The sequence below is a fragment of the Vulpes vulpes genome, chromosome 14 (genome assembly GCF_048418805.1).
Source record: "Vulpes vulpes isolate BD-2025 chromosome 14, VulVul3, whole genome shotgun sequence".
Classification (NCBI taxonomy): Eukaryota; Metazoa; Chordata; class Mammalia; order Carnivora; family Canidae; genus Vulpes; species Vulpes vulpes.
In genome coordinates, this window is record NC_132793.1 from 99784852 (window position 1) to 99803216 (window position 18365).

The 18365-nt window shown below is 42.0% G+C and overlaps 1 protein-coding gene across 14 annotated transcripts in view; it reads right to left on the reverse strand.

Moving 5' to 3' along the window:
* Positions 1-18365, reverse strand: part of DET1 (DET1 partner of COP1 E3 ubiquitin ligase) — a 48840-nt gene that overhangs the window by 14536 nt on the left and 15939 nt on the right. For 7 of the 14 annotated variants that reach the window (XM_026001247.2, XM_072737264.1, XM_026001221.2 and 4 more), the window contains 2 exons: positions 17744-17935; positions 13884-14543 (listed from right to left, as the gene is read on the reverse strand). The exons of 1 other annotated variant lie outside the window; for it this stretch is intronic. In XM_026001247.2, the coding sequence (XP_025857032.1) occupies positions 14354-14543; positions 17744-17935 (382 nt within the window). In that variant the 3' untranslated portion in view covers positions 13884-14353. Of the gene's footprint in view, positions 1-13883; positions 14544-17743; positions 17936-18365 lie in introns of those variants that run through there. 6 more of the 14 variants (XM_072737270.1, XM_026001230.2, XM_072737269.1 and 3 more) reach the window with 1 other exon arrangement.

The following is an 18365-nucleotide window of genomic DNA, read 5'->3' on the forward strand; positions in this document are numbered from 1 at the left end:
TAAAGGGGTCCCACTGTGGGGATCCTGATGGCCGCGTGAAAAAGCAAGACGTTTTACAAATCCTCAAAATTGTGAAAGCACCACATAGGCCAAATAGAGCAGGTCACTGAGCAGCACCTTGCCTCAAAACGTCCAGTTGCAGCCTCTGCAGAAGAAGCCCCTGGGAGGAATCAAGGCCTGAAGTCAGGTTCCTGAGCAGCCACCTCTCAGACCCCTTGAGGAATGGCAAGTTCACGTTCAAAGTGGTAGCTCTCTCCCCACGCCCTCTTTCCAAAGCCTCAGGAAACCCAGACAATTCGGGGGACACTGGGGATGAGGCTTTCCTCTTCCCCTTGTCCTAGAGGTGGTGTTCCCAGGCACCCCCCCCCCCCACCAAGTCCATTCTGAAAGGCAGGCTCTGCCTACTATGGGGCGAGATCATTCTCTCTTCCCCAAAGTCTCTCAGTGCACTTCACAATTCCAATGGACCTTTCTAGACCATGTCGCTCTATCTGTGCTATAGCTGGTGATGTTCTTTCTGTCTGCTCTAATCATGAGCTTAAGGGAGGGGTGGGATAGGTAGTTCAAGGGTCAAGAGGTTTTAGTACCACATTTGGCTTTGCAGGGATACCAGGTTCCGATCATTTACTTCTTTTAGAGAATTAGCCCTAGACCCAGGGACCCCTTGCCTCGTGCCCCCACCCTAGGCTGGTGACAGCAGGTGGACCAGCCACCCCCTAAGAGAGAAGCAATCAGATGTGAGTGCTGCATGTTGCTAGGGAGCCACTGGCAACAGCTGGCTGCGAAATAAGTCGTGTCCTTGGGAAAGCATGTTCCCGGCCGCTAATTAAATGCTGCTGCAGCATCTCCTCCTTCGGGGAGCTATAGAAATGTGCTGAATTAATGCAGGCAGGAGCGGGCAGGGAGCAGCGGGTGCACAAGCCCGAGAACGCCCCTCCTGTCTGTACAAAGGAAAGGCTCAGGGGACAGGAATGAAATTGCTAAGCCCCTGGAGACTAGTAAAGAAAATCCCGGCCTCAGACTACACAGCTCAACTGGCCCACAGGGCACCTACCTAATATCACCTCAGCTGCTACAGGTGAATTCATTGGCTAAGTACTATTTAAAAAACTCATTGAGGGACACCTGGGTGGCTAAGTGGTTGAGTGTCTGCCTCCGGCTCAGGGCACGATCCTGGGGTCCTGAGATCGAGTGCCTCGTTGGGCTCCCTGCAGGGAGCCTGCTTCTCCCTCTGCCTGTGTCTCTGCTTCTCTCTGTGTGTCTCTCATGAATAAATAAATAAAATCTTTAAAAAAAATTAAAAAATAAATAACTCATTGAATCCCACTTATGCATATATATCCAAAAGAATTAAAAGCAGCTCAAAGTTGAATTTGCATACTCATGGTCACAGAGGCACTATTCACAATAGCCGAGAGATGGAAGCAACCCAAGTGTCCACTGATGGGTGAATGGATAAACCGAGTGTGGTATACACATATAATGGAATATTACTCAGCCTTAAAAATGAAGGAAATTCTGACTCAAGCTACAATATGGACAAACTCTGAGGACATTAAGCTAAGTGAAATTAGCCAGTCACAAAAGGACACAGGAAAAGACAAACGCTGTCCGATTCCACTTACATGAGGTTATTCAAGTAGTCAAACTCATAGAAAGCACAGTGGTGGTTGCCAGGGGCTGGGCAGGGGGAAATGGGGAATTATTATTTAATGGCTACAGAGTTTCAGATTTGCAAGATGACAAAGCTGCAGAGATTGGTCGCACAGCAATGTGAATAAATTTAACAATACTGAACTGTACGTAGAGATAAGCTGGTAAGTTTTCTGGTTTGTGCTTTAATTGTACAGTTAAAAATTGAAAAAAGACCTCATTGAAATTTTTTAAGAAATACATGCTGATATTAAAAAATTACAAAGATAAAGGAAATAAGCTTGCTTGCTCTCCAGAGGTAACTATAATTAATAGCATCTTCATATGCTTTCCAAAGTGTTCCATGACTCGGTGAGCATGCATATATTTATATCTAGGCTGACTTCAATTTCAGTACAGATTTTAGTTGGTTTTTATATCTTTACAAAAAAATGGCATCACACTAGACACAGTTGTTCAATTACTAGGGCTCACAGAGCTTTCCAAATCAATAAGTATGGACCTGCCTCGTTATTTTCAACAGCTGTATCAGATTCAATTTTATGGACATTTATAATTTATTTTGTCTGTTCTCTATGATGCACAGTTAGTAGTTTCTAGTTTCTCATAATGAAAAACCTGCATTGAAATAGCCTTGTACATATGTCTTACATACACAAATGTTTTGCCTTAATATATAGAATTTAACTGGGTTTAAAAAATATGAACATTTATGAAGACACTGTTCTTTTGTCCTTTAGGGAGTCTGAGTCAGCTTACTCCCCCACCAATAGTGTGGGGAGGGCACTCTGCGTTCTTGACAACACGGAGTCATCATTTAACCTTTGCTAATCTGATGGGTGAGAAGAAAATACTGCGAACATTTTCATGTAGCTCTTGTCCATGTGTACTTATTTTTTTCTGTGAACACCCTGCTAATAAGATTCTTTGCCCATTTTTCACTTGGGATTGTTCATCTTTTCATCATACATTTTCAAAACGTCTTATGCTAAGGAAGTCAATCTTTTGATAAATGTATTGTCATTTGTCATTTGATTTTGTTTTGATAATTTTTGTTATATATGTTTCTATTTGTATGTATTCAACTTTATTGGCTCCCCCCACCCCCCGTTCTGAAAAGGCGCTTACTCAATGGCAGAATTATAAACCGAAATCGAGAAGACAAAAGCACCTGGGTAATCACGGATCCACTCTGTGAGGGGGTACTTGTCTTTCTCTGACCTTGGCCCTCCACCTGATGCTCCCGGAACCCACTCTTCAAGAGACCCATAGAAATGTACCTGATTCCCACTCCAGCTCTTTTCATTCTGCCTTTTCAGAAAATGGTTATTTTCCCAACACAATACTTTTCAACCGTCTAAAACTCATCCCTCTATTTGGCAACCTGGACAATCTCATGTCCCTCCAGGATTTTGAGATGTGTTTCAATCATGAATCCTTCTCTTCTACATAACCTCATCAGAGATTTTTTTTTTAACTCTCTACAATTTGTCATGTGAAAACTGACACTATTTTTTCATTCTCTCAATAAAAATATCAACTTGGTTTTTTCAAAAGAAACTTCCTTCAGGATTCTAACATGCCCACTACTCCAGTTTTATCTGTAACCCACCCTGAGTTGACAGTCACTTTTCAGATAAGCTTTATTCTTAAAAAATGTAACCAGACTGACATTCAAAAAAAAATTTTTAACAACTGACTTTGGAAAATAATCTAAAGGCCATTTATTCTGAGTAATACATCCTTCCTTAAGGACACATTTAAAACTTCATAAACCCCCTCCCCCCAAAAAAACATTTAAAGAAAAATGAGAAGAAGCTGAGTTTGAAAATCACCATTCATTTGACTTCTGCGTTCCCCCATTCAGAATATTTCCAATCTCTCCCTTTTTTATTTTCCTTTTAGTAGAAACATAGACCCCTCTCTGTTCTTTCAACAATTAATTAAAGCTAAGTGACAGTCTCCTCTCCTAATCCTGGAAAGTTAATTACTAAGTTTGGAAGAGAAACAGTAGTTGAAGACCAGGAGATCTCTGGTCTCAGGAAGATGAATGGGATGTGCAGCATGGGGCCTGAGAATCCCGCTTCTGCCAGCAGAACCAGGCAGCAGTTTCAGACAGCTGCCCTGTGGTGCTGTAAGTGCTCCCTGTGAGGGACAGAACTTCATCATCAGACATAGTTAAACAAGGCACAGAGAAGGCATGGGCTCCCACAGCACAGCAGTCCACCCCGTGGCTCCTCCTTCCCAACTTCACACTCAGACACCGGTTACCTGGTGCTTCATTGACGGTGCGATGGGTGAGCCAGAGGGATGCCCAGGCACCTTTTTCTTTCACAGGTAGGGAGATAGGTAGGCATAGACATACCTCACATTATGGTATTTCTCCGATACCCTGTGTTCACATGGCACCCCATGTCTAGCAAGTTTATTGGCACCGTTGTTCCAATAGCATTTGCTCACTTTGAGTCTCTGGGTCACATTTGATAATTCTTTCAATATTTCAAAGATTTTCATTATTATTATATTTACTAGGGCGATCTGTGATCAGCGATCTTTGATGTTATGTAATTGTTTGGTGTGTGTTCTGCCTGCTCTGTCTACCCCCCACCCCCGCTCCTCGGACTTCCCTGATCCCCAAGATACAACAATATTGAAATTAAGCCAATTAAAAACCCAGCAATGGCCTCTAAGTGTCCAAGTGAAAGGAAGAGTCACACAACTATCACATTAAATCAAAAGCTGGAAATGATTAAGCCTAGTGAGAGGAAGGTGTGTTGAAAGTCTAGATAAGCCAAAGGCTAGGCCTCTTGCCCCAAACAGACAAGTTATGAATACTTGTCTGGAAGGAAGAGTTCTGGAAAGACGTTATAGGTGCTACTCCACTAAACAGAAGAATGATAAAGTGAAACAGCCTTATTGCTGATAAGGAGAAAGTCTTGGTGGTCTAGACAGAAGATCCCTGAAGCCAAAGCCTAATCCAGAACAAGGCCCTCACTCTCCTCAATTCTGTGCAGGCTGAGGGAGGGGACGAAACTGCAGAAGACAAGTCTGAAGCTGGCAGAGGTGGGTTCATGAGGCTTAAGGAAAGATTCTCCAGAAGATCTAGAGGAGATCATTCACGAAGGTGGCTCCACTAAACACTGGATTTTCAATGTGGATGAAACAGCCTTCTATCAGAAGATGCCATTTAGGACTCTCATAGCTAGAGAGGAGAAGTCAGGGCCTGGCTTCAAAGCTCCAAAGGATGTTTTGACTCTATCATTAGGGGCTAATGCAGCTGCTGACCTGAAGTTCAGCCTGTGCTCACGTGCCATCCTGAAAATCCTAGGGACCTGAAGAATGATGCTAAATCTCTCTGCCTGTGCTCTATCAGGAGAACAACAAAGCCCAGACAGTACGTATGTTTACAACATGCTGTACTACGTTTTTCAAGCCCACTACTGAGGTCTACTGCTCAGAAGATTCCTGTCAAAATATCACTGCTCATTGACAATGCACCTGATCCTCCAAGAGCTCTGACAGAGATGTACAATGAGACTCATGTTTGCACACCTGCCAACACAATGTCCATTCTGCAGTCCATGGACATAGAAGTAATTTTAAATCTTATTATTTAAGAAATGCATTTTGTAAGGCTATTGCTACCACAGATAGTAATTCCTCTGGTGGATCTGGACAAAGTAAATTGAAAACCTGGACCTTTCCAGGTTCATCATTCTGGCTGCCATTGAGACCACTCATAATTTATGGAAAGAGGTCAAAATATCAATATTAACAGGATTCAGGAAGAAATTGATTTCAACTCTCATGGATAACTTTGAGGGGTTCATGCCATGAGTGGATGGATGAAGGCACTACAGATGTGGTGGAAATAGCAAGAGAACAAGGATTATAAGTAGAACCTGAAGAAGGACTGAAGTGCTGAAATTTCATGATCAAACTTGAATGGGTGAGGAGTTGCTTCTTGTGGATGAGCAAAGAAAGTGGTTTCTTAAGAGGCATCTATTCCTGGTGGAGATGCTGTGAAGACTGTTGGAATGACAACAAAGGACTTAGAATACCACATACACTTAGTTGAAATAGCAGTGCAGGGTTTGAGAAGACTGACTTCAATTCTGAAAGAAGTTCTACTATGGGAAAAATGTTATCAAATGGCATCACCTGCTACAGAAAAATTGTTCGTGATAGAAGAGTCCATCAATGCAGCAAACCTCACTGTTGTCTTATTTTAAGAAATTGTGCCAACCTGTAGCATCCACCAGTCCAAGGCAAGACCCTCCACCAGCAAAAACATTATAACTCAGTGAAAGCAGTGATGATAGCATTTTTTAGTAATAAAGTATTTTTTAATTAAGGTATGTACACTGCTCTTTTGGGCATAATGTTGCACACTTAACAGACTAGGCATAGTGTAAACATAGATTTTTAAAAAATTTTTTAAACATAGCTTTTATACACACAGGTAACAAAAACATTCATTTGACTTGCCTTATTGGAGTATTCATTTATTTTCTTGCAGTGCTATGGACCTGAACCTGCAATCTCTCTGAGGCATGGCTGTATTTGGAAACATTTTCAGACTAGAAGCTCAAAGGTTGGGTCTCTGGCTTCCAAATTCTTATGTTCTTAGTTCCTGACACTTCGTAGGTCCTCAATACATTTCAAATACGTAAGTGAACAAGTAAGTCAATCAACACACCAGTGTAAAGAGAGAAATATGTGGAATATATTTTCAACCTTTAATAAAAGATACTTTTGTTGGTCATCCTCCTTATAATGGAGGGAGTGGATACAGAAGCACAAAAACAGCAGAATTTCCTATTAATGTTATTGGTAATCAGTAAAATACCAGTTTAGACCTATCTATATCCAGACCTATATAAATTTAAATTAATTCTTACACAGGATGCGTTACAGTTTTACCTGCCACTAACTAGTAATGATGAGCACATCACTTGGTCTCTCTGAGATCAGTTTCCTTATTTATAAAATGAGGATAATATGGCATTTTTCAAATACAAGGTTTCATATTGCAAAACACACCATTATTTGCATTATATATTGTTATATGACAAATTACTCCCAAAATTCAGCAGCTTAAAACAACATTTATCTTACACAATCTCTGAGAGTCAAGAATCTGAAAGTGGTTTGGCTAGGTGGTTTTTTGTTGTTGGTTTTTTTTTTTAAAGATTGATTTATTTTAGAGAGAATGTGTACATGAGCAAGAGGGGCAGAGGGAGGGAGAAAGAGAATTTTTTTTAAGATTTAATTATTTGGGGGGGAGGGGCAGAGGGAGAGAAACCCAAGCCGACTCCACACCAAGCGTGGCTTGGCTGAGTGGTTCCTATTCAGAGTTTCCCACAAGGCTGCATTCATCTGTTGGCTTGACTAAGGCTGGAGGCTCCACTTCCAAAATGTCTCTTTCACATAGCTATTAGCAAGAAGCCAAGTGAGTCTCTCCAGAAGGTTGCCTGAATATCCTCATAACAGCTGGTTTCCCCGAGTGAGTTGATTCAAGGGAAGTAGAGTGGATGTGGAAGCCTAGCCCTGAAATACCTTTTATAACCTAGGCTTGAAAGTGACCTGCTCACACTTCTGCTGTACTGTAGTAGTCACACAGAGAAACCCAGATACAATGTAAGAGGGAACTACACAAGAGCATGAACCTAAGAGGTGGGCTCACTGTGGGCCATCTTGGAGGCTGGCTACCAACGATGTGCCACTAACAAACAAAAAAGAACCCAGATAATTATACCATGACAATGCTTTCTTATTAGTTGGAACTACTATTTTATACTGTATTAACCATTCCTTTTATTTTTTGATGCTTTGACATGTTAGGATTTCACTTACCCTATAGGGACCACCCCTCCCAGGGTTAGCTAATTCCTAGAGATAGTAACAACCCCCTTAGGAATGTGACTTTCTATGCAAACCAATCAATACAGAGCCAATACCCCAGCCACCTCCTCTATAGTGCTCTTACATCCTGGGCCACTATCCAGCTGCCCTAATACCTCAGAGCCAAGTATCAGACAACTAGGGACAGTCACTATGTTCCAGAGCCCATCAAAATTATTCCAATTAGCCAATCCCAAACCTACTCAGCTTGCCTTGTCTGTTCCTTCCTGCAGAAACCATAATAAAGGCTCTCACCCACATTTCCCCTGGCTCCCCTTATCTCCTGAGTGACCCAGGTGCTTCCCCATGGAAGCAAGTCATCCCTCACGTCCTGTTTCTAGAGGCCTGTAAGTCAAACAGACTTCTTCCTTGTGACAGTCACTTCCATGTCTGTGTGTTGGATTAAAACAAGTCATAGTACCCCTAAAACATATATTTATCCGAAGAGCATTTCAGGCTGGTTTTTTTTTTTTAGAGGCATTAGGGGCATGTTATGAACCCCGAGTCATCAGCACTTCTCATTTGACTTCAGCTATAGTTTCACCTTCTTCCTATTTGGAATCATGTGGCCCCTGGAAGTTAATCAGCTTCTGTTCAAAGTCAGCATGAAGTTTCTGACAAATTGGTTCACACCTTAATGATTAGTCCTGTGCTTTGCATGAATCGATCACACCAGGCCTCTTATTCCATTAAAACTTCTTCCATTTATTCCAAGGCATGTGATAGCTTTCCCTTCATTCACGTGCCTTGTTGGGTGTTTGACAGGCAGTCCTTCTGCACGAATCTCAGCCTGTCAATAAAATCTCATTTGCCAGTGGTTACCTTGCTTTCTTTCTTAGTTCCTAAAAGCTCTTGATTGCGTTTTGCAAAGAGATATGGCCTCATGTTCATTCCTTCAGTGCAAAACTTTACTTCATTGAGACCAAAATTAACCACACTGCTCTGCTTCCATACTTTTCTATATACAAAATAACCTTTCATTTCAGTACCAAATCACAGCATAATCTTTTTTTGAAGATATTTTAAATAGCATGTACATTTAACACACATGGTATTCACAGGGCATTTACTCAACAGGGATGTGACAATAAGAAGAGCAAGCCCAGCCTTCACATGCACAGGTGACAACAGTAGTGATGTCAAGTCATGGTCTAGCACCACCGATAAGACATTGGTATTAGACATGCTCCAATGCTGAGAAATGTATCTCAGAATGGATGAAACGAAGGAATACCTTCCAGCATAAGGTGCTTACATAGCTTCATGCCACATCGTAAATGCTTAATACATGTTCACAATTGACAACAATAAACTCAGCAAACACGGCTCCTCTAAGTCCAATGTGTTTGGCTGCAAAGAGGGCTAGGGATGTTCTCATCTTCTCAGACGGGGGTATGCTGGGGACAGAGGCCATAGCAGCAGAATGGCACCACCTCCAAAGCCAAGCCACCAGTCTCTTGTGCAGGGTGGGTGTGGAGAAGGGGCAAGTTTGTGTTTCTTGGTCAGCAAGGAATGGAGAGGCACTACCAGGACTGGGTGGTCTCTGTGATATTAAAGAGGCATGAGCCTCCCACACAGATCAAGCAATCTAGAGAGAGAAAGGCAGCTAGCATGTATTGAGTACTTACTGTATGAAGAGCTTAATTAATAGTCATTTAGTGCTCACATCAGCCCTGCAAAGTAAACATCAGCCCCATGTTACGGAGGAATGGAAACTCAGTAAAGTTCTTTTATCAAGCTCAGCATTTGTATTGGCTGCACTTGCCAGCCTGAGCTGTTCCTGGGGTTCTTCTGTCAGGACACCATGAGTAAAGAATGAGTCCCACTATGTATGTCTCTCCTCCTACATTATTTCTGCCTTTGGTAATCAAATGTCCTATATGATGGAGAGAGCCATCAGAAGTTTTTTGTTCTTTGTTTTTTTTTAAACAGAGGTTTATAGCTATAAAGGGTATACACTGAGCAGATGAATGTTGTAAATAAAATTGCCCTCTGGAACATCAAAATCACTTAATATGGTCAATTCCTTTTGAAGCACGTAGCGCAGAGAACTGTTATGCTGATTACCAATAATTATAATCCATTCATTAAGGAAAAGTCTCTAAGGGCTTCTACAAAGGAACACTTCATGGATGAGATGGAGTTACTCTGTGTACTTGAAAATAATGAAGCTATCGTTCTTTTAAAAATTATCTAATTTAGGCTTTTCAATGATTTACACTGTGCTTCTCTACAAGGACTCAGAATGAAAGAGGTTTTGCTAAATTTAAATGGAGCCTTTCAAAGGTCCAGGGCAGCTTGGCACGAATCGTTGACATGCCAAACCCTGCAGAGTAGGGAAGAGAGGAGAGTTTCAGGAAGAATTAAATCTGAAAGATATATTCCCAGAAGTCTCTACTTTTCTTAAACATTTTGGATGCAAAGAACTTATTTCTCCAAAGATTGAGATTCACTGCATATCTGTAGAGAGAAGGCACTAGAATTTACCAAGAGTGGCCTTAAATTCCTTAGAAACAAAGTTAATATGAAGACATAGGGGTTGCGAAGTTCATATGGGTCAAGTGCTCAATGGGCTGAATGCTTTCTCATTTTAGTTACATCCTTTCAGGTACAAGAGGCCACCTGAGGTATGGATGCAGGGGGCTCTAGGGGAGCCAGGAATCCCACAGAAATCAAAGAACAGGAATCACAGTCAGGCCTTTTCAAACCCAATCTAAGAACCTAGCCAGCAGGAATTTCATGAGTCTTTCCCCAGGGGACTTGCCTTTCTCTTTGCATCTATTACTTTGCTTTCAATTATAAGAAACAAAAAAACCAATTCGAAGTGGCTTAAACAGTATGGAAACTTACTGTCTCACAGGACTGGAAATCTAGCTATAGGGTGGGTTTCAGCATTGTGTGATCCAGTCAACCAACTATGTCATCTATGATCTGGGTTCTTTTCTCTCCATTCTGCCCTCCAGGTTAACTTCCTTCTCGGGCTAACTTCGAACAGGATCATAGGGCGGTGGAGAGTGGAACTTGGGCCACACGGTTCCTCACTGACATTTTCAAAAGAGAAGGGTTCCCCCAACAGTTCCTCTACCTCACAGTATCATTGACCTGATTTATCACATGACAATCATAAACCAATCCCTCCTGCCAATTGCTATCGACCAAAGTTCTAGTTCTGGTCACTAACAAGGAGTACAGGATTACCATGCCTGGTTTAGATTGCTCAGGGCACATCCCCAGAGTGAAGTCAGAGGTGCAAGCAGTGCAGGGAGTGGAGGGGGATAGAAAAAAAGAAAATCGAAAACAGTTCTTAAGTTTTTGCCTGAAGTCAAAGGGTAGACACTGAAGCCATATGGGAATTCTTGAAGGAAAAACAGGTTGGAGGTGGAGATGGGTGGATGGGATCAAGACCATTGCTTTGGGTGTGGTTTTGAAATATCTATTAGAGGGGCAGCCCCAGTGGCGCAGCGGTTTAGCGCCGCCTGCAGCCCAGGGTGTGATCCTGGAGACCTGGGATGGAGTCCGCATGGGGCTTTCTGCATGGGGCCTGCTTCTCCCTCTGCCTGTGTCTCTGCCTCTCTCTCTGTGTCTCTATGAATGAATAAATAAAATCCTTAAAAAAAAAAAAAAAAAAAGAAAAGAAAAGTTTACAAAGAAAAAAAGAAGTATCTATTAGATATTCAAATGAAGATGCCATGTAAGCCATGGGAATATGAATTTGGAGGTGAATGAAGAGGTCAGGGCTGGAGTTACAGTTTTGAGACTCATCAGCATATGGATAGAATTTGAAACCTGGGGAATGCAAGAAATCAATTAAAGAATTTATATACAGAAGAAATGAAGTGAGGTTCCAAGGCCAAGGGCGGGGGTACTTAGCATCTAAACATAGAATCGAAGAAGAAAAGACAGCAAAGGGACCAAGAAGCAACAATCAGCAAGATAGGAAGAAAACCAGAAACATGTACTCATGGAAACCTAGAGAAGCGAGTGTTTCTTGATTAAGAAATGAATCATGCCCAATGATGGGAGGCTGAGTAGAAGAGGGACAGGAGATGAGTGCTGAACTGGCAACACGAAGTCACTGGTGCCTAGACAAGTAGTTCAGTGGGTGTGAGCACTACAATCTACCTGCAGTGGGCTGAGGAAAAATGGGTGGTGGGGTGACAACATTTAATTTCAACAACTCTTCCAAGAAGTTTTTCTGTGAGGGGTAACAGAGAGACGGGTGATAACTAACGGTAACTAAAACAGAGGCCAAAGCAGGTATTTATAGAAAGATCCTAGAGGGCATCTAATGCACTGACTGAAATGACCTATCAAGAGAAAGATGCAGAAAAAAATCATTGCAGAAGGGAGGACATTGAGAAGTCAAGAGGAGAGAGGACCCAGTGAACAGGTAGAGGAGTTGGCCTTTTATAGAAGTAGGGCTCTTTCACTCTGGAAGGAGTGCATATGCAAGTCACATGGTTGATATGGTGAAAGATAAGGAAATTCCCATCCAATTGTTTCTCTTGCTGTCATGGAGTCAGTGGCAAGGTGATCATGAGAAACAGGAGGGGTTTTGAAGAGAAACGAAGGTGTCAATCGGCAATTCCAGGGAGAGGGAGAGTAAGCATACAAGGAAGGTACATGAGGATTGCTCAGTAGGCAGACGTGATGAAAGACCTAAGATTTGACTAGGAGAGTGGATGAGTAAGGTGGAAGGAAGTACAAATTAAGCTTCAGAAAGATTAGGGAATGGGCCCAGGATCACACAGCTAATGGGTGGAAGTGGGGGGATTCACACTGAGACCCCAGCAACTTCACACGCCATGCTCCTTCCATGCTGCTGAGTCCCTCAGGTGCAGTCGAGCAACCCAGTGCAAAGATAAAGCTGCAGGTAAGGTACATCTACAAAGGAAGATTCTCTGAGTCCCACATATGTGTGACTGCTGTGGGACCCTGATGTTGTTATAACCTTTGAAGAATCAGTATTTCACCCTTCCCGATGCCCAGGGATGTCATCCTCTCTCCCATTTCCCTTTGGATTACTACCACTGGTCTGTCAGCCAATCTCCAGTCTCTAGTTCCCCCAAACCATCTTCCAGGCTGCTAACGATGGTCTTTGTGAAATTCGGAGTAGGTCTTCCACTGCACAAAATTCTAGCACTGTGCGCCAGACTTCTGTGATTCAGTCACATTCCCCTGGCCTCCCCCATAGCTTGTGCTCAGCCATGTTAGTTATCATTCCACAGCCCCAATGGCCCTGTCCATGCTAGTGTGTCTTTGGGACACATGCTGGAGCTCTCCCTGAAATGTCTGTCCTCTGCCCTGGTTCACAGGACATGCTTCCATTTATTCAGCTCCAATGGCCCTTCCAGGGTATCCTTCCAGGATAGCTTTCCTTCTCCACCTCTCCTTCATCCTCCTCCACTATCCCCAAGTAACCACTATGGGGGCTTTTGTCATTTTGCACTAGAATTCTCTTTATTTGTCTATTTCTCTCTTCATCCTTCACATAGTAGCACAGCATCTACCTGATTCATAGTAAGTGCTCAAATCCTGTACTGAATGCCAAATGAGAATGAATTTAGTTGTTCAATATTGAAGATGATGAAATTAACTGAACTGCTTTTAGTGGGGCTCAGTATCTCATATTACATTTGTCATGTTCCCAAGGGATGTCAATCTGGATGGCAGAGGGATACAGAATCCATCTGTTTGCATCCATGGCTCCTTTCACAACCTGCTCTGAAACCCAGCATTTCCAGGCTGCTTTCAAAGTCAGATGTTACTGAACAAGCTTACTACATAAACAGTGGATACATTATGCAGATGAAACATAAACAGCCTGACAAGCCCACTGGAGGACACTAGCTGAGACCATATAGAAGGGGGTGGGCTGGGGCCCAGCAAGCGTCTGTAGGAGCTGCAATGGCTCAGCCGTCCGGGCACAACCGGTCTGATCTCTTTAGAGACGCCTGGTGTCTGCCAGCTAGAGCTCCCCAATCGCCGTACGTGCCACACAGTGTTTGTATCTGCTATGGCCAAAGAGAACTGCTCACTCTTCCACCTGCATGACACAGATGGTACAGATGGGAGCATGCTTCCACATGACAACATGCAATTATGCCCAGTTCCTCCAGCTGTAACAATTACCAGGAGAAAACCCCAGGGAAGAAAACAGTCCTGGCAGAGAATAGTCTTCCATGCAGGCACACACCACTAAGTTCTCCCAAGGGTGGCCGCTGGAGCCATGGCCTCTGGCCCCTTTCACAGTCCTTCCCAGAACCCACGGATGTGAGAAGCATTTGGTGAGATCAGGACATAAGGCAATCATCAAACGGGATATATTTAAGTAAGAAAATACCAAGGCTTTATTATTATTCTTTTTTTATAAAGACAGCCCTGTTGTTGGCTACGTGGAAAGGACGTACACAGTTCCTGTGAGTAAACAAGACATCCCTGCTTCAGACTGCATACCATAATGCCAAAGAACAGATGCCAAGGGGGAAGGGGTAATGCTCTCATCTTCATAGCAATAAAATGCAATATAAAACAAAAATTAAACAGACTTAATTAATGCTAGACATTCCCACAAGGTAAAGACCAGATGACTTTCCATCAACCAGTAGTAGTTGAATATGATAAAGATTCTATTAGACTGAGACACCCTCACTCCTTTCTCCAACTCTCCCCATCTGAGGTATTACAGTCTGGAACCAACAAAGCTGGTAGTCGGGAGCTTTTGCTTCAGAGTCCCCTTGAGATGAGAAGGGGGGAATGTCTTGGAAGACCAGATAACCGGACTTTGGTGAGGCACCTACGTGCAGCAGTGTCGCATATGGAAGTTGACAACATACTCAGCATTAGTCCTCTGCACTGAAATAGCGAAAGGCTCAAAAGGGTGAAAGGTGAAGGCAACAAGGCGTCGCACTGTGTGGTTGATGGGGCGGCCAAGCAAGCCTGCCTGGATCTCAAACTTGAGCAGACCAGAGTCCCGGGCATAGAACCTAAACAGAACAAGGAGAGAAAGAGAGGATGGTACAGATATTCACCACCATCTACAAATCTGCACAGCACAGGAATGTGGCAACTCATTTTTTAATCTTACACTATCTCCTCTTACATCAGCCCCAAGTTATTGGAACCGCAAAACTGCCTTTGAGCAACTCATTTTATGCACAGGGTCATTATGAATTTTACTGTGCTGTCCTAAGTCATTGGATCATTTCTCTTTCCCAAGATGACCCTTAGTTACAGCCTTAACTACAGCTTCCCCTTTTCCAGAAAAGCTGACCCAAGACTGTCTAGGCCAGGGCTAGAAATGAAATTAAGCCACATGTATACTTTTAAATTTCCAGGTAGCCACATTAAGAAAGTTAAAAAGAAAAAGGTGAAATTAATTTTAATAATATACTTTATTTAACCCAATCCTGGTATCTAATCTGTAACCCAGGTAAACAAATATTAATGAGATATTTCACTTTTTTTTTTTTATTAAGCCTTTGAAATCTGATGTGTGACACTTAAGCATATCTCAACTTGGACTAGTCACATTGTAAATGTTTAACAATCCACCACTCAATCCGTGGTGAGTGGCTGCTGTACACGACAGTGCAGATCTCAGCCCATATTTGAGTTTTTCACTTTTAAGAATAAACTCTTACCACCTGGCCAGTTAGCTCAGTGGGTTAGAGCATGGTGCTAATAATAATAAATTCTTTTAGAAGGTTCCTCTTTTCACAGATAAAAACAAAATACTAAGTAGCCTTTAATTTTTCATCGAATACTTCCATTCAACCTCATACTTTAAGACATTTTCCCATATGTAAAAATAAACACCGTAGGGTATTGGGAACTAGAGATGTTCAGTGGGGTTGGGGCTGAATTAGGGAAAGTCCTAGAAAATGAAGAGCTCTATAACTTCCCTTTTGGAAAGCAAACACATGGTAGACATAAAGATATTAATAGCCTCTGACTCAGTAACTCCATTTCCAAGAATTTACATCCTCAGAATTTAATTTAAATGGAGAACATAGTGTATGAATAAAGACAGCTACTCTAGTGCAGCTCCAATGTAAAAATGCAGGACATAATTAAGGTTCAGTGACAGGGGACTAGTTCAATCAATTGTGGTACAACTAACTGAGGGAATAATATGCCGTCATTAAGACTCTAACTCTGAGGACTATGAACAACATGAAAAAACATTTCTAAAAGAAAAGCAGGGATCCCTGGGTGGCGCAGCGGTTTGGCGCCTGCCTTTGGCCTAGGGCGCGATCCTGGAGACCCGGGATCGAATCCCACGTCAGGCTCCCGGTGCATGGAGCCTGCTTCTCCCTCTGCCTATGTCTCTGCCTCTCTCTCTCTCTCTCTCTGTATGACTATCATAAATAAATAATAAAAAAAAAAAAAAGAAAAGCAGACTACAAAGGATGATGCTAACCAGGATGACAACAATGTACATGTAAGCATGCATACTGACAAAGACCAGAATGGAACACATAATACAGGTGGTCAAGTCATGGCATTTCTTCCTCCAATGCCTTTAATATCCTCATATTTCTCATTTTAAATTAAAAATAAGTGAAAAATTCCCTTAGTTAGGGGCAATAGCCACTTCCAAATTTGTTACTTAGGTTATTCTTTTCAAATTAGAAAGGTAGGTTAGAAAGGAGAGGAATGTATCCCATGCTACTTTGACAATATCACATGAAGTCCATGATATGCTTTTACATGGGAAAACCATATTCACCTTACCCACACAGTCTCCAACACACAAAGGGCTTGTAAGGTAAAGTGAGTTGTTTGAGCTTCTACATCTAACTACCAGTTCACAGGAAATGTGGGAGAATGAGAAAAATCATAAATACTACTCCAGGGATAGTGTGCAGACACCAGAATGTGGGTAACACTACAGGACAATTTCACTGCAAGGAAAATAAGAGGGAAGCAGAACCTATAGGATAAAATGGATTTAAGGGAGTAGCGACCAAAGGCAATGTATGAACCTTGTTTAGATCCTGATGGGAACAAATTGGAACCATAAAAAAAATATTTACAAAACAACAGGAAAACGTGAAAATTAAGTACTTGGTGATCTTAATTAATTTTTGATAATTTTCTTAAGATACAATAATGGTTGTATTTTTTCTAAGTCTTTATGTCTTAGAAATTCATACCAAAATCTGAGTATAATGCTATGAAATCTGGGTTTTGCTTCGGAATAATCAAGGGTGGCAGTTGGGGGCAGGGTGTGGTAAGAGATAACAACGTTAAAAATGAGTTGATAACTGTTAAAACTGGATGGTGGGTATATGCAGGTTCACTATACTCTCCCATTTTATAGGTTTAAAGCTTTCTATAATTAAAAAAAAAAAAAAGTTAACTGGCTTTTGGAACATGACTGCAATTTCCCAAAGGAAATACCACGAACTGTGATTAACTGTACAGAATGTGTTACACAAACCTATTTAATACACAACAAAGCTGGATCGTGAAACATTGCCTACCACCTTTTGCAGAGTGAAAAAGGCCTTTCGCTCTTCAGCCCAAGGTTCCAGGGACACACATCCCCTGAAATCACCCTGCAGTGGAGGTTCCAGTTACTCTCCCTAGTACCTAACATAGTACACAGAACATCACAAGCTCCCAAAATGGAGAGAATGGGAGACTGGGGAATGGACATTTGTAAGGGAAGGACTGATTCTAAGACATTCTATAGCAATAATGCAGTAGTTTACATTCCAAAATTTCTCAAGTGAGGAAGCAAGGAGTTTCTCCAAAACCTGCCTATTTCCCAAATTATCTCTGCTATCTTTTCTACTAGGTAACATGAGGAGATAAAATAATTTGAGTGAAATAAAATTATAAAGTCTCAACTATAAACACTATCATGAAATGGAATGCGGTTTCCTACCCTGGATACCTTTAAAAAGGAACAACACTTATCTGGATTGGATGTTCTGATGAGAAGCAAAGAGCAGAACTCCTTCATTTATGAGACCAGGGAGAGCAGAACTCCTTCATTTATGAGACCAGGGCCTACATGATCAAAAGCACTCACATTATAGAAATAGCCTATCCTTCCAATTCGACCCATGAGTACAAGTGGACACAATCACAGTGAAATGAGGTCCAAGAAGAAGAGGTGGAAAGTGGGCCATCTTTAGCCCTCAGGCAGTTAGCAGCTGAAGCAGTGACGGTATACCTGATAGGGTGATCTCCACAAGTCTTAGGTCGCTCCATGACAGACACCCACTTGTCATCGTAGCTGAAGAGAGACAGATCAAGGTAGGGGCTACCACTGTAAGACTGGGCACTGATGGGGAGCTGACCCAGTAGTCGGCGTACTGCCTCCGTGTGCCCTCCATACTTGGCATTTACAATAGTGTCTTTAAACCTAAAATAAAGCACCAGTGAGGAAGGCTGTGTTAGCAGGCACACAATGCTGCCTTGGATTTTAAACTGATAAAACACGTCTAAAAACAACTCATTCTGTAAATAGAAATCTAGATAGTGAAGGAAGTCAGACAGAACTCACACATCACAAGTTGGCCTGGCTACAAATATTCTCAAAAAGCAGAAAACAGAATTTGAAATGGGAACATTAAATTACTTTAGAAAAGTTAACAAAGACTTTCCAAACAAGTTTAAAACGAGCATAACTATTCTATGACAACATTTCTACTCAAATCTACTTCCCCCAAATAACAGCTTCACCTTGCATTAGAAAGGAGTTATAGAGAACAGAGGATCTCGTGGAGAAGAGCAGCCTCTGACTCCTCTCAGGATCAGTGATAAGCCAACTTTCATCAAAACTTTCGACAAAT